At 45.2% G+C, this 16,528-nt stretch overlaps 1 protein-coding gene across 2 annotated transcripts in view; it reads right to left on the bottom strand.

The window, feature by feature from the left end:
• The window catches only part of ociad1 (OCIA domain containing 1), a 31,127-nt gene extending 14,872 nt beyond the window's left edge, over positions 1 to 16,255 (bottom strand). For both annotated transcript variants that reach the window (XM_024004289.2, XM_024004288.2), the window contains exons 1-2: positions 16,030 to 16,255; positions 15,520 to 15,604 (exon numbers count right to left, since the gene is read on the bottom strand). In XM_024004289.2, the coding sequence (XP_023860057.1) occupies positions 15,520 to 15,604; positions 16,030 to 16,080 (136 nt within the window). In that variant the 5' untranslated portion in view covers positions 16,081 to 16,255. The remainder of the gene's footprint in view (positions 1 to 15,519; positions 15,605 to 16,029) is intronic.
• Positions 16,256 to 16,528: the final 273 nt, after the last annotated feature.

The raw sequence follows: 16,528 nt of genomic DNA, 5'->3' as shown, positions 1-16,528 counted from the left end.
CTGGGGTGTCAGCGAAGTGAGAGCAGAAATGATTGATTACTCTTCTGGGATTGAATACACTTTTGGAGTGAGAAGTGGCCATAATTTTTGGGGAGGCGCAAGTTGGACCTGGATTCTGCCTCCTGGAAAACCGTCGTATAGGTGAATATGATCTCTGCTTCGATTTTATTTGATACATTTCAGCATATCATCCTAAAGTTATGTTTTCAATATAGTTTAAATATATTAATGAAATTTATTCTGCACTTAGACGTATGCGTCGCAGCAATTGTCAAGAGAGTTAGACCGCACGGCCGTGTGCTTGCATATCAAGAGGCAAATAGTTCGTTTATCGCAAATAAAGACGGTTCTGACAAAGGAGCTTGGAGACATTTGATGGAAGATCAACATAAGATTAGGACCCAATTTGGAGATATATTTCATATATCTGTCGAACTTGCTATTATCGTACCGTTTTACTAATCAATGCTGCCTGTGGTGTTAGCGTTGGTTCTAGGTTAGTTAGGTTGGCTTGTGCATGCTACCTGCATCCTACTTGTGCTGTGAAAAATGTCTGTCCTCTTTTTTATTTGGTGGTGAACTAACATAAATATATGTGGTGTTTTCTCTGTAAAACATTTTAAAAATCGGACTTGTTGGCTGGATTCACAAGATGTTTATCTTTCAAATGCTGTATTGGACTTGTTAATGTGTGAAAGTTAAATATWWAAAAAAAATAGATTTTGAATTTCGCGCCCTGCACTAGAGCTGGATGTTGTCATAGGTGTACCGGCGTCGGGCTTGCAGCCATAACAGGRGTTAAGGTGCATTACTGCCACCAACTGTAGTGTGGACCTCATTCATCTTTCAATCACACATGTGGCTGTATGCTTGTAAAAACCAATGAGTAGATGGGAAAGACAGGACTTGCAGCGGGTCAAGCTTCTAAAATAGAACCTAGTTCTATTTTAGTACCTTGCAACGCAGACGCCCGCAAGCAGTTGAATGAATAACGTGTACATTTATTTTGAAACGTGGTCTGGTAAGCATGTCATACCCTTTGTCCACCAGTTGCATTTGTTTTTGTTTTGTTTTGCCGGATGTCCACATTAGCCCACATTTTCCATATTTGACGCACACGTGCTTCGCTTTTCAAATTGCTAAACGCTAGCTTGTTGGAGTCTGTGTGTGTATTTCCGTTTGCACCACCACACCGCACTAGTTGAAATATTGAACACACCTGTCTAGTGTGGCACCCTTAACATTAGCGCTGAAAAATGTTGGCCTAACATGCTGACCAGACCGGACACGTCGCGTGCATCGCAAAATAAATGTYGAAATCCATGTTATTCAAATATTGCGATCACCATATAAGTTAAACGATGAAAAGGCCTGGAAGGAGGAGAGATGACTAGAAACGATTCGGTTGGCCGTTTTATGTGTGGATTAATTGTCGGTGTAGAGGTCCTTGTGCATTTCAGGTAAAATAACAACTCAATGTTTATATCCCAGGACAAATTAGCTAGCAACAGCAAGCTAGCTAAATAGGACAAATTAACGTTAGCTAGCAAGTGCAAGCTAACTAGCTAAATTGCCATACATGTTTAATGCTTTTTGACCTGTCCCCAAATTAATGTCATTGGTTCAGAGTTTGTTTTGATATTTTAACCTGCGTGTCGTGATCACGTTTGGTGTGGGGGGGGGGGAAATAAATGTATGCACAATAGCGAACGCGCGCAGCCGGTTTGGGTTCCGTGTAATTCTGTAGTGATGAGCTGGAATTTTACCTTCAGTGACCTATATTCTGAGTGGTTTGAAAACCATGGTTATTTAACATTTGTTTTATTTTTCTACATTTTTGTGAAGGCAATGGATTTTAATTTTTTTTTTTTTTTGTGAACGGGCATAATGTAAAACTACAAAATAGCTTTGTCTTTATAACTAATTTTCAAACTTAGACGTCTAACAGTATCTTGGTTCTGGTCTAATGCTTCTAGAAAGTTGACCCGTTCACATCGTGATGCATTTCATTACGCCCTACTGTACGTCATCTTCACGGAGTCTTGCCCAGCTACTGAACCGACAAGTGTAGTGTTTGTAATGCAAGATGGAGAGCCTGTCTCTTGTCAGAGATCACATTTATTTTGGGAGATTGCAAAATGACCTTTTCATTCAAGACAGGATAAATATATTGTCTCAGATGATAAATGTTTTGTTCAGTTACTTTTTCCTCAACTTGTTTATCTAACCGAAGTCAAGCTAGCTTGCACTGCAGAGCAGATAGCTAACATTAGCTAAAAGCTAGGCTAGGTTGAACATAGCATTGTAGCTACCAACCTCTCCACCTAACAATTATCATAAAAAAAGTAATTACCATCTGTCTTGTTTTGCACACTTTGTACAAAATAATAAAATGCAGTACCTGTCTCTTATACACATCTAGATGTGTATAAGAGACAGGAGTGTTGCGGTATTCAAGGAGACTGAGGTAGGGGTCTCTGTCTGCTTTTGCTTTATCCATGAGTGATTTAGCAATCTGCACAGATTTTTCAGCAAGGCCATTACTTTGAGGGTAATGCGGGCTTGTGGTGACATGCTGTCTCTTATACACATCTAGATGTGTATAAGAGACAGTTACTGGGCTTGACCTCTCTTCCTGACCTTGTGCGATATGATGCTGAGCATGCTTCTGTGTCAGTCAACAGTTCTTGTGGTGTTGCAGGTAAGTATGGTGTATGTTGTGTGTGTGTTTAGTCCATCARMRTCTRTCACGGGAACAGTTCATCTCATCAGTGTGTTGTTCTTTTGTGTTCAGTAGGTGYCGACGATTGCGGCGGTACACCGCTCCTTCTGCGYTGCGGACGTGATATGAACGTTCAGTGTCAGCTGGCTGGATGACGACTGCTGGCTTCCAGAGGCCATGCTCCTGGATTCTAACTGACTCTCCGTCGATCAGTGGTGGCAGTGGTCTAGCTGACCTGTCGTAGTATCGCTTTTGTTGTTGTTGTCTCTGTGCACGTTTTCCATGCATTTCCTTGTAGCTGACGACCTCAGGTTGCAGCTGCTGGTTGGTGCTGGGAAGGGTTGAGCGAAGTCCGTGGCTCATCAACAGCTGGGCTGTGTTGCGGTATTCAAGGAGACTGAGGTAGGGGTCTCTGTCTGCTTTTGCTTTATCCATGAGTGATTTAGCAATCTGCACAGATTTTTCAGCAAGGCCATTACTTTGAGGGTAATGCGGGCTTGTGGTGACATGTGTGAACTCCCATGCTTTTGTGAAGGATTCAAACTCATTTGATTTGTAACAGGGCCCATTGTCAGATATTAAAGTCTCTACAATGCCATGCCTGGCAAAGGCTGCTTTCAGCTTGTGTATCACAGCTGCAGATGTGGTGCTGTGAAGCTTGTCGAGTTCGAAGTATCTGCTGTAGTAGTCAACTGTTACGATGTAGTCCTCGTTGTTCCAGGTGAACAGATCGGTTGCCACGACCTGCCAGGATCGGTCTGGGATACAGTGAGGTAACATTGGCTCTTTGGTGTTTGAGGGGCGTCGTTCAAGACAGGTGGCGCATTTACCAACAATGTCCTCCATTTGTTTGCACATTCCGGGCCAAAACAAAATGTCCCGTGCTCTCTGTTTGCACTTTTCCATGCCCATGTGTCCAGCATGGATCTTTGTCAAAATCTCTTCTCTGAGACTGGTAGGAATAATGATTTTCTCTCCTTTGAAAATTATTCTGTTGATCTGTGATAGTTCATCATGATGGTTCCAGAATTCTGAGACGCTCTGAGGGCATTTTCTCCTCTCCTCAGGCCATCCATCCTGTATGACTTTCCTCAGCTGTGCGAGGTGTGAGTCCTTTTCTGTTTCTGCTTGGATCTCCTTCAGTTTTGTGTCACTAACTGGTAAGTTGCTGTACACAGTGTGCACTTGCATGTCCATGCCTTCACTGAGGCTGCTGTCCTTATAGGTAAGAAACTTCCTGGAGAGCGTGTCTGCGACAGTGATGTCTTTGCCTGGACGGTGAGTGATTGTGAAGTTGTATTTTTGTAGTTGAAGGATCATTCTCTGTAGCCTTGGCGGGGCTGCGGCTAGTGGTTTCCTCATAATTGACTCAAGGGGCTTGWGGTCGGATTCCACAATGACTTGTCGTCCATATACGTACTGATGGAAACGTTTACATCCGAACAGAATGGCGTTGAGCTCCTTTTCAATTTGAGCGTAGTTGATTTCACAGTCTGTGAGAGATTTGGAAGCGTAGCCAATGGGCTTTCCTTCTTGCAGTAGAACTGCACCTAGTCCATACTTCGACGCGTACACTTGGAGTCTGAGCTCTTTGTCGGGGTCGTAGTAGGCAAGGATTGGTCCTGGTTCTCTTGTGATCAAGTCTTTCACATTCTGGAAAGTAATGTCGTGTTGCTTGTCCCAGAGAAACTCACTGGACTGCTTTAGCAGTCGACGCAGGGGCGCATTAGCATTGGAGAGGCTGGGTGCGAACTTGGCTAAGTAGTTGACCATGCCATGCACTGTTTCCAGCTCTGCATGGTTCTTTGGTGGCTCCATTTCTTTTATGGCTGAGATCTTCTGTGGATCTGGCTTGATTCCAGTCGCTGTGAGAAGATGTCCGAAGTAGCTGACCTCTGTAGCGCCGACTGTGCTCTTCTCGGGGTTGAGCCGGACTCCTCTCTCGCGGGACCTTTGCAGCATTGCGCGGAGGTTTCGGTCATGCTCCTCTTTGGTTCGACCATAGACAAGGATGTCGTCCACAATTGCCACAACTCCGTTGAGGCCTTCGTACACTTCGTCGATCTTTCGCTGAAACTCGTCTTGGGCTGAGATAAACCCAAAAGGCAGGCGACGGAACCTGTAGCGTCCAAACGGTGTGTTGAATGTTGTGAGCTTAGATGACTCTTCTGTGAACTTGATAGCCCAGTAGCCTGATCTAGCGTCCATGACACTGAAGTAGTGTGCTCCCGCTAGCTTGTGTGTGATGCCATCTAGCGTCGGTAAAGGATAATGGGGGCGTTTTATAGCCTTGTTCAAGTCTCTTGGGTCGAGACATACTCGGAGCTTGCCTGTGCGTGGTTTCTCCACCACCACTAATGCATTTACCCAGTCAGTCGGTTCTGTAACCTTGGTGACTATGTCAGATTGCTACATGCTCTCCAAAACTTTCTTCAGACGGGCACGGAGAGCAAGGGGAATCTTTCTCGGTGGGTAAACCACAGGGATTGCGTCTGGGTCAAGGTGCATAGTACATTCTCCTGGGAATAATCCTATTCCTGTAAAAACATCAGCAAACTCCTCCAGTACATTTTCTGTCTCTACTGGTGCTGTCACTGARAAAACTAGCTTGATGAGGTCCATGTCTAAACATGCTTTAAGACCTAGCACTGCAGGTGCTCTAGTGTCAACAACGTAAAAGTCCAACATCATGTCACTTTCCTTGCATTTGAAGGTGCATGTGCCTTTTACTGGGAGCTGTTCACCACCATAACCAGTCAGTCTGCGCATGGTGGGCTGTAGCTCACACTCAGATGTCAAGCTGCAGTACTTATTCAGAGGAATAATGTTTACTTGTGCACTTGTGTCTAGTTTGAACTGTAGCTTTGTGCCTTGTGTTCCTATCTCAATGTCAGCAAAGGCTTGCTCTGTCTCTGATATTTGACTTTTCTGTGTCACTGAATCAATAAACAGTTCATCAGCGTTTGACATTTCATCTTCACTCACTGTGTGTACTGTTTTTCCACAGTAAGCTCTGCACACTTTTGCAAAGTGATTCCATTTTCCACATTTAGTACACTGTTTGCCTTTAGCTGGGCAATTTCCTTGTTCGCCATGCACTTTGTATCCACAATATCCACATGTTTTGGGGCATTTTGAGTCTGTGTCGCTCCGTTCTAAAACGCGCTCTCTGCACCGGAGGTGTGCTTTGATGTCTGCCTGACTGCGTGCACTGCTTGTTCACGTGATGCGCTCGTGCTACCGCGCGATATGGTTTATCTGAGCCAGTGCTAGCTGGTGAGATCTGGCTATGTCGATAGCTTTGTCCAGCGTTAGCTCAGACCCAACATTCAAAAGTTTCTCTCACTCGCGGTGAGTATTCCAAATACAATACAGTCCCTGACCATCTCATCCTTGCTTGCATAATCAGTCTTTCACAAGCAGACGCAGCTCTGTCACAAACTGTTCAAAAGACTTGCTAGCTCCCTGTACTTTCTCATGGAATTTGTACCTAGCGAAAATCGTATTGGTCTTCGGCACAACATATGCTTCAAAACGATCGTAGTATGTTTTCAGTACCTTTGATTCGGCCTCGGTAAGTGTCCATGTGTTGTAAATCTCTCCCTTTTTCACCGATCCAGAGGAGCAGGTAGCTGCATTTTTCCTCTTCTCCTCTGTCCTTCAGAGGACCCGTGAACATTAGCTCCACATGCTGTTTGTACTTACGCCATGCATCGGGTAAGTTTGTAGACTCCCAGTCCATTCGAGGTGAAGGAACTCCAGAAAAATCCATCTTTTAAGACCTTTTACTCTGACACCATGTCTTGTTTTGCACACTTTGTACAAAATAATAAAATGCAGTACTACAGGATATTTCTTAACGTAGCTCTTTATTAGCTAGCTATAACTGGCATGTTCACGTATCGCCAACCAGGATCAAACTGACCATGACCTAACCATTTGGGTGGTCTTAACCAATCATAGCACAGTATGATAGGGCGGTAAAATGCATCCAATTATAATTCAGTATGTTTACACATATGACTATTACACCATCAAACTTAAACGGGAGGCAACAGTCATAATATAATTAGCTTAACAGCCAATGTGTATTAATTAACATTACTATTCAAATAGTACTCACTTATTGTAATGGGTAATTGTTTACAAGTTACTAACTATACCATGAAGCCATCACCGAAAACCACATTTATCTTCTCTGTTTTGTTAACTCCCTGTTCTTTGGCAGACTCTGGCAGGACTGAAGACGAGGCAAAGTCAGAAAAAATGTCCAAGTATCCAGTGTCTGTCTCGCYACGGAGCCTTCAACCGCAAGAGGGCGTTGCGCTTTCACTCCGTTGTGGACGTCTCCAGTAAAATGTATGACATCCGAGTATTTATGGGTAATTTGAAGGAGGATTGAGGCGTTAACGACTGCATGGTCAATCCGACATCTGCAGTGGCCGTACAGCATTTACTGCGAGGCTGCCTCCGCAGAAGTAAGAGCATTCATACTTCATTCATACTTATTTRAGCCACACTCGCAACGTTCAGGCCCTGCCCTACACAGGCCCGATTGCTTCTGCCAAATTTAAGGCCGAAATCATTATGAACTTCCTCCGTTAGTAAATTCATTAACTGTACCTTTCTGTCACACGATCGCTGCGCTTGAGCAGCTCTGCCAGAGATATTAGAGAAAGGCGATAGGAATGCCATTGGACCATGAATGGAAGAAAGCATAACGCCCCACAGACTGTTGACCAATCACGTTCATGTTGTCATGCTGCGTCACACGGTCGCTAAACTATTCGTCACATAATCCCTTCTCAAAGTCAGGGTATGAGTTGAGAAATTTCTATTTTCCTCGAAAGCACGTAATGTCACAATTCCAAAGRTATACAATAAAACACATCCCAGGTTAATTATTTCACATCTTGGGAAAATGTGTAATGTTGTATTTCTTTTTTAAGAAATGCATGGTAGATGTTGGATTTTTGAGCTTCGCGCCTAATTGACTCCCATTCCCTCCTTGAAGGAGAGCTCTCTTTGTCACAGAATCACCCAGAGTGCACCGCGCGGTCCATTGACGTTGCATGGGCGACGTACACGATGGGCGTTAACACTATTCCAACGGAGATTACCAGCTCCTTAAAAAGTATATTCCATTGGAGATGACCATATCCTTAAAAAGTATCTCTGGCTCTGCTCAACGAACAAAGACAAGAGAGCCATTAGCTACTTTTGGTCACTCTAAACTCCGACAAAACTCAAGCAAATGTTTGGGGGAAATAATCTCTTCCGTTTTATATACACAGATGCACCTTGTGCTAGGGCCAATAAAAGGCCATTCTAAAATGTGCAGTTTTGTCTCACAATAAAATGTCTCAARTTAAGGGAGCATGCAATTGGCATGCTYACTACAGGAATGTCCCCCAGAGCTTTTGCCAAAGATGTCATGTTCATTTCTGAATCAACTACATTTTTATTGGTCACATACACATGGTTAGCAGATGTTAATGTGAGTGTAGCGAAATGCTTGCTCTTKTAGTTCCGACAGTGCAGTAATATCTAACAAGTAATCTAACAATTTCACAACAACTACCTTATACACACACAAATGTAAAAGGATGGAATAAGAATATGTACATATAAATATATGGATGAGAGATGGCCGAGCGGCATAGGCAAGATGCAATAGATGGTATAAAATAGTATATACATATGAGTAATGTAATATATGAAAACATTAAAGTGCTATTATTTAAAGTGGCTAGTGATCCATTTATTAAAGTGGCCAATGATTTCAAATCTGTATGTAGGCAACAGCCTATTCTGTGCTAGTGATGGCTGTTTAACAATTTGATGGCCTTGAGATAAAAGCTGTTTTTCAGCCTCTCGGTCCCAGCTTTGATGCACCTGTACTGACCTCGCCTTCTGTGATGTAGCGGGGTGAACAGGCAGTGGCTCGGGTGGTTGTTGTCCTTTATGATCTTTTTGGCCTTCCGGGACATCGGGTGCTGTAAGTGTCCTGGAAGGCAGGTAGTTTTCCCCCGGTGAATGTGTTTGTGCAGACCGCACCAACCTCTGGAGAGCCCTGCGGTTGGGGGTGGTGCAGTTGCCGTGATACAGCCTGACAGGATGCTCTCAATTGTGCACCTGTAAAAGTTAGTGAGGGTTTTAGGTGACAAGTCCAAGTTCTTCAGCTTCCTGAGGTTGAAGAGGCGCTGTTGCGCCTTCTTCACCACACTGTCTGTGTGGGTGGACCATTTCAGTTTGTCCGTGATGTGTATGCTGAGGAACTTAAAACTTTCCACCTTCTCCACTACTGTCCCGTGGATGGGGAGGGTGCGCCCTCTGCTGTTTCCTGAAGTCTACGATCATCTCATTTTGTTGACGTTGAGTGAGAGGGTGTTTTCCTTACACCACACTCCGAGAGCCCTCACCTTCTCTCTGTAGGCTGTCTCGTTGTTGGTAATCAAGCCCACTACTGTTGTGTCGTCTGCAAACTTCATGATTGAGTTGGAGGCGTGCATGGCCACGCAGTCATGGTTGAACAGGGAGTACAGGAGGGGGCTGAGCATGCACCCTTGTGGTGCACCAGTGGATCAGCGAAGTGGAGGTGTTGTTTCCTACCCTCATCACCTGGGGTCCGCCAGTCAGGTAGTCTAGGACCCAATTGCACAGGGTGGGGTTGAGACCCAGGGCCTCAAGCTTAATGATGAGCTTGGAGGGTACTATGGTGTTGAATGCGGAGCTGTAGTCAATGAACAGCATTCTTACATAGGTATTCCTCTTGTCCAGAAGGGARAGGGCAGTGTGCAGTGTGATGGCGATTGCATTGTCTGTGGACCTGTTGGGGCGGTTGACAAACTGAAGTGGGTCTAGGGTGGCAGGTAAGGTGATATGATCCTTGACTAGTCTCTCAAAGCACTTCATGATGACAGAAGTGAGTGCTACGGGGTGATGGTCATTTAGTTCAGTTACCTTTGCCTTCTTGGGTACAGGAACAATGGTGGCCATCTTGAAGCATGTGGGGTCAGCAGACTGGGATAGGGAGTGATTGAATATGTCCGTAAACACACCAGCCAGCACATGCTCTGAGGACACGGCTAGGAATGCAGTCTGGACCAGCAGCCTTGCAAGAGTTAACACGTTTAAATGTTTTACTCACATTGGCCACGGAGAAGGAGAGGGGGGGCCCGCAGTCCTTGGTAGCGGGCCACGTCGGTGGCACTGTATTATCCTCAAAGCGGGCAAAGATGGTGTTTAGTTTGTCTGGAAGCAAGACGGTGTCCGTGACGTGGCTGGTTTTCTTTTTGTAGTCCGTAATTGCCTGTAGACCCTACCACATACGTCTTGTGACTGAGCCGTTGAATTGTGACTCCACTTTGGCCCTAAACTGACATTTCGCTTGTTTGATTGCCTTGGAAGGAATAACTACACTGTTTATATTCGGCCATATTCCCAGACAACTTTCCATGGTTGAATGCAGTGGTTCGCGCTTTCAGTTTTGCGCAAATGCCGCCATCTATCCACGGTTTCTGGTTAGGGTAGGTTTTAATAGTCACAGTGGATACAACATTTCATTTCCAATGCACTTCCTTATAAACTCACTCACCGAGTTAGCGTATCAATCGATGTTATTCTCTGAGGCTTCCCGGAACATTTCCCAGTCCGCGTAATCAAAACAATCTTGAAGTGTGGATTCCGATTGAGCAGACCAGTGTTTAATGGTTCTAGTTACAGGTATATCCTGTTTGAGTTTCTGCCTATAGGACAGTAGGAGCAAAATGGAGTCGTGGTCGGATTTGCCGAAGGGAGGGCGGGGGATGTCCTTGTATGCATTGCGGAAGTTAGTGTAGGAGTGGTCCAGTGTATTGCCCGCACGAGTGCTACAGTCAATGTGRTGATAGAATTTAGGTAACCTTGTTCTCAAATTAGCTTTGTTAAAATCCCCAGCTACAATACATGCAGCCTCAGGATATATGGTTTGCAGTTTACATAGAGTCCAGTGAAGTTCCTTGAGGGCCGTGGAGGCATCTGCTTGGGGGGGTAATACATGGCCGTGACAAATTATTTTGGGAGATAATGTGGTCGGCATTTGACTGTAAGGAATTCTAGGTGAGGTGAACAAAAGGAGTTGAGTTCCTGTATGTTTTTATGATTATACKATGAGTCGTTAATCATGWAGCACACCCCCGCCCTTCTTACCAGAGAGATGTTTCTGTCGGCGCGAAGCATGAAGAAACCCGTTGGCTGTACAGACTCCGACAACATATCCCAAGAGAGCCATGGTTCCGTGAAACAAAGAGTGTTACAATCTCTGATGTCTCTGGAAGGCAACCATAGCCCTAATTTCATCCACCTTGTTGTCTAGAGTCTGGACAATGGTGAGTAATATACTCGGAAGCGGTGGGTGGTGTGCACGCCTTCGAAGTCTGACCAGGAGGCTACTCCGTCTACCTCTCCTGCGGTGACATTGTTTTGGGTCAGCCTCCGGGATTAGATCCAATGTCCTGGGTGGTGGTCCGAACAAAGGATCCGCTTCGGGAAAGTCGTATTCCAGGACCTCTACATCCAGCTTCACACGTGGGATCCTCTGGGCTGGGGGGGGGGGGGGGGGGGGGCCTGGGAGGGCATAGGCCCACCCACTTGGGAGCCAGGTCCACCCATGGCTGTGCCCATGCCCAGTCATGTGAAATCAATAGATTAGGGCCTAATTTATTTATTTAAATTGACTGATTTCCTTATATGAACTGTAACTCAGCAAAACCTTTGAAATTGTTGCATTAGATAATTAGGAAACTATGCAGTATTTTGTTTTTTTACGTGTTATTTCTTACATTGGTACCCCAGGTAATCTTAGGTTTCATTACATACAGTCGGGAGGAACTACTGAATATAAGAACAACGTCAACTCACCATCATTACGACCAGGAATATGACTCTCCCGAAGCGGATCCTGTGTTTTGCCTTCCACCCAGGACAATGGATCGGATCCCAGCCGGCGACCCTAAACAACGACGCCGTAAAAGGGGTAAACGAAGCGGTCTTCTGGTCAGGCTCCGGAGACGGGCACATCGCGCACCACTCCCGAGCATACTACTCGCCAATGTCCAGTCTCTTGACAACAAGGTTGATGAAATCTGAGCACAGGTAGCATTCCAGAGAGACATCAGAGACTGTAACGTTCTTTGCTTCACGGAAACATGGCTCACTCGAGAGACGATAACGGAGTCGGTGCAGCCAGCTGGTTTCTTCARGCATCGCGCCGACAGAAACAAGCATCTTTCTGGTAAGAAGAGGGGCGGGGGTGTATGCCTTATGATTAACGAGACGTGGTGTGATCATAATAACATACAGGAACTCAAGTCCTTCTGTTCACCTGACTTAGAATTCCTCACAATCATATGTCGACCGCATTATCTACCAAGGGAATTCTCTTCGATTATAATCACAGCCGTATATATTACCCCCCAAGCAGACACATCGATGGCCCTGAACGAACTTCATTTGACTCTATGTAAACTGGAAACCACATATCCTGAGGCTGCATTCATTGTAGCTGGGGATTTTAACAAGGCTAATCTGAAAACAAGACTCCCTAAATTCTATCACCATATCGATTGTGCTACCAGGYCTGGTAAAACCCTGGATCATTGTTATTCTAACTTCCGCAACGCATATAAGGCCCTCCCCCGCCCTCCTTTCGGAAAAGCTGACCAAGACTCCATTTTGTTGCTCCCAACCTATAGACATAAACTAAAACAGGAAGCTCCCGCGCTCAGGTCTGTTCAACGCTGGTCCGACCAACCTGATTCCACGCTTCAAGACTGCTTCGATCACGTGGATTGGGATATGTTCCGCATTGCGTCCAACAACAACATTGACGAATACGCTGATTCGGTCAGCGAGTTCATTAGAAAGTGCATCGGCGACGTTATATCCACAGCAACGATTAAAACATTCCCAAACCAGAAACTGTGGATTGATGYCAGCATTCGCACCAAACTGAAAGCGCGAACCACTGCTTTTAACCAGGGTAAGGTGACCGGAAACATGWCCGAATACAAACAGTGTAGCTATTCCCTCCGCAAGGCAATCAAACTAGCTAAGTGTCAGTATAGAGACAAAGTAGAGTCGCAATTCAATGGCTCAGACACAAGAGGTATGTGGCAGGGTCRACAGTCAATCACGGATTACAAAAAGAAAACCAGCCCCGTCGCGGACCAGGATGTCTTGCTCCCAGACAGACTAAATAACTTCTTTGCTCGCTTTGAGGACAATACAGTGCCACTGACACGGCCCACTACCAAAACATGCGGACTCTCCTTCACTGCAGCCGAGGTGAGTAAAACATTTAAACGTGTTAACCCTCGCAAGGCTGCAGGCCCAGACGGCATTCCTAGCCGCGTCCTCAGAACATGCGCAGACCAGCTGGCTGGTGTGTTTACAGACATATTCAATCAATACTTATCCCAACCTGCTGTTCCCACATGCTTCAAGAGGGCCACCATTGTTCCAGTTCCCAAGAAAGCTAAGGTAACTGAGCTAAACGACTACCGCCCCGTAGCACTCACTTCCGTCGTCATGAAGTGCTTTGAGAGACTAGTCAAGGACCATATCACCTCCACCCTACCTGACACCCTAGAATCACTCCAATTTGCTTACCGCCCCAATAGGTCCACAGACGACGCAATCGCAACCACACTGCACACTGCCCTAACCCATCTGGACAAGAGGAATACCTATGTGACGAATGCTGTTCATCGACTACAGCTCAGCATTTAACACCATAGTACCCTCCAAACTCGTCATCAAGCTCGAGACCCTGGGTCTCGACCCAGCCCTGTGCAACTGGGTACTGGACTTCCTGACGGGCCACCCCCAGGTGGTGAGGGTAGGTAACAACATCTCCATCCGCTGATCCTCAACACTGGGGGCCCACAAGGGTGCGTTCTGAGCCCTCTCCTGAACTCCCTGTAAACCCACGACTGCGTGGCCATGCATGCCTCCAACTCAATCATCAAGTTTGCGGACGACACTACAGTGGTAGGCTTGATTACCAACAACGACGAGACGGCCTACAGGGAGGAGGTGGAGGGCCTCGGAGTGTGGTGTCAGGAAAATAACCACACACTCAACGTCAAAAAAAGGAGATGATCGTGGACTTCAGAAACAGCAGAGGAGCACCCCCTATCCCCCAGGAGGCTGAAGAAATTCAGCTTGTCACCAAAAGCACTCACAAACTTCTACAGATGCACAATCGAGAGCATCCTGTATCACCGCCTGTACAGCAACTGCTCCGCCCAACAACGTAAGGCTCTCCAGAGGGTAGTGAGGTCTGCACAACCATCACTGGGGAAACTACCTGCCTCCAGGACACCTACACCACCCGATGTCCACAGGAAGGCCATAAAGATCATCAAGTACAACAACCACCCGAGCCACTGCCTGTTCACCCCGCTATCATCCAGAAGGCGAGGTCGTACAGGTGCATCAAAGCAGGGACTGAGAGACTGAAAAATAGCTTCTATCTCAAGGCCATCAGACTGTTAAACAGGCACCACTAACATTGAGTGGCTGCTGCCAACATACTGACTCAACTCCAGCCACTTTAATAATGAAATTGATGTAAAATGTATCACTAGCCACTTTAAAATGCCACTTAATATAATGTTTACATACCCTACTCATTCTATATGTCATATTCTATATCATTTACTGCATCTTGCCATCTTTATGTAATACATGTATCACTAGCCACTTTAAACTATGCCACTTTATGTTTATATACCTACATTACTCATCTCATACTGTAATATACTGTACTCTATAACATCTACTGCATCTTGCCTATGCTGTCTGTACCATCACTCATTCATATATTTTTATGTACATGTTCTTTATCCCTTACACTTGTGTGTATAAGGTAGTAGTTGTGGAATTGTTAGGTTAGATTACTTGTTGGTTATTACTGCATTGTCGGAACTAGAAGCACAAGCATTTCGCTACACTCGCATTAACATCTGCTAACCATGTGTATGTTGACAATAAAAATTTGAATTTGAATGTTGGGTTTATATTTTTTATATTTGACGTTTTAAGCACTTCTGACACCATGTTATGATCTTAAAGCCAAAATATGCTTGATCCAAGAATGTGTTGAGGCTGAGTGAGTGCCGTACCACATCGCTGTGCGCCTCAAATTGTTTAACAATGCGGCGGGCTCTGTATAGCTCTGCATTGACATGATTGGTTGACGGTAAGTGGGGGTGAGTTACTGAATAAACACCAGCTTCCTTCACAACAGCTCTGTGCTGCTCCGCGACTGAATGCATGAATGCCCTGACTTCTGCAGAGGCTGTAAATGCAGCTCAGCTTCAGAATGTTAGTGATCAACTCAGTGATACCCAGCCTTAACCCCATTTATAACGTCGGGGCCTGTCGAGTCGGGTAGCAGAGCTATAATTCGGAGCCCTCTGCATCGTTACAATATGTGACACACAGCGCAATGCAGTACGCAGCTCAATTGGCCTCTACAAGCCTCCGGAGGCACCGCGATTGCGTCAAATGCTTGGTATGGACCTTCCATATCGCATTGCCAGAGCAAGCATAAARGGGCTTTTATGCTTCCAGAAACATATTGCAAGCAATGCGTGTTACTTTTTAGACAGAGCGTCACGCTCTTAAAACTGCCTGTACAGAAGACGCCTTCGTCCAATGACTTATGTGTAATGTAATGAAACAGAGTCATGATTAGGGCTTGGGAATAGGGTGCTATTTGGACCACAAACTTATGTTGTAGCATGACTTACATCTGTACCAGAAGCTCTCTTGGTTGCATTCCCGAAACACCCTCTTCTCCTCCTCCGTGGGAATGTAGGGTGCCCCAACTTGACTCTGTTATACAGGGTACAGAAATGTAGCAATTTTAATGAGCTAGATAACATATACATAGCAGATTAAACTCAACTCTGTCGTGTTCTACCTTTCCACTGCACTACATWCACGCCAGTCGTCTACTGTAGTGAGTGGTTGAAATGCGAACTTGAGCAGTTAACGTTAGATAGCAATAATTTGCCTCGCGTAGTAGCGTTATCGACGATAGTATTATTACAGTACTACTTGATTAACTTGCTAATTACTCATGTTTTAGTTAGCGACTAGAAAGTGCCGTTGTAGCTAGCTTGGAAAAACTGTTTGGCAAGCCATTTTACTTTAACTAGCAAGCTAATCCGCAGAAAACTAACTAGCGGTTAGTTAGCTACCGCTAGTTAGCTAGTTACTGTTAGCTGGTTACTGTTAGCTAGCAACTGTTACTGTACCTGAGCCCTTTGTTGTTGTTGATCAGTGAATCCCATTGACGTTTGTGACATGACTAGAAAATTAATTGAGGTACGGACAAAAATTTGCTACACCATTATTTCGAGGTTATGTGCATGTGTAACAGAGGAAACAATTGAAACTTCAAAAATGACCTCCAAGCTTTCTGCCTCAAAGCAGGGAAGCTGTTGTAATCAGAAGGCGATTGCCTTACGCAAAACCTGAGTGTAGACGTCACGCGTAAAGAAGCGTGTCCAGTCTTCTTCGATGAGGTTTAACGGCGGTTGACATCCAATAAATGTTGCATTACTGCCACCTACTAGACTGGAGTATACTTCCCTTATGCATTGCTTGAAAACAAATAAATAAATAATTCAAATAAATCAACAAATACTCTACCATCTAACACTACACACTCACCACCCAACTCCACTATTTAAATATATATAGTCCTACCTCAGGCCAACAGCCTGAAACGATGGGACACCACCAATCAACACA

Source organism: Salvelinus sp. IW2-2015, linkage group LG16, assembly GCF_002910315.2.
Source record: "Salvelinus sp. IW2-2015 linkage group LG16, ASM291031v2, whole genome shotgun sequence".
NCBI lineage: Eukaryota > Metazoa > Chordata > Actinopteri > Salmoniformes > Salmonidae > Salvelinus > Salvelinus sp. IW2-2015.
Note: the sequence above shows the minus strand (reverse complement) of the source record. Positions and strands in the feature narration are given on the sequence as shown.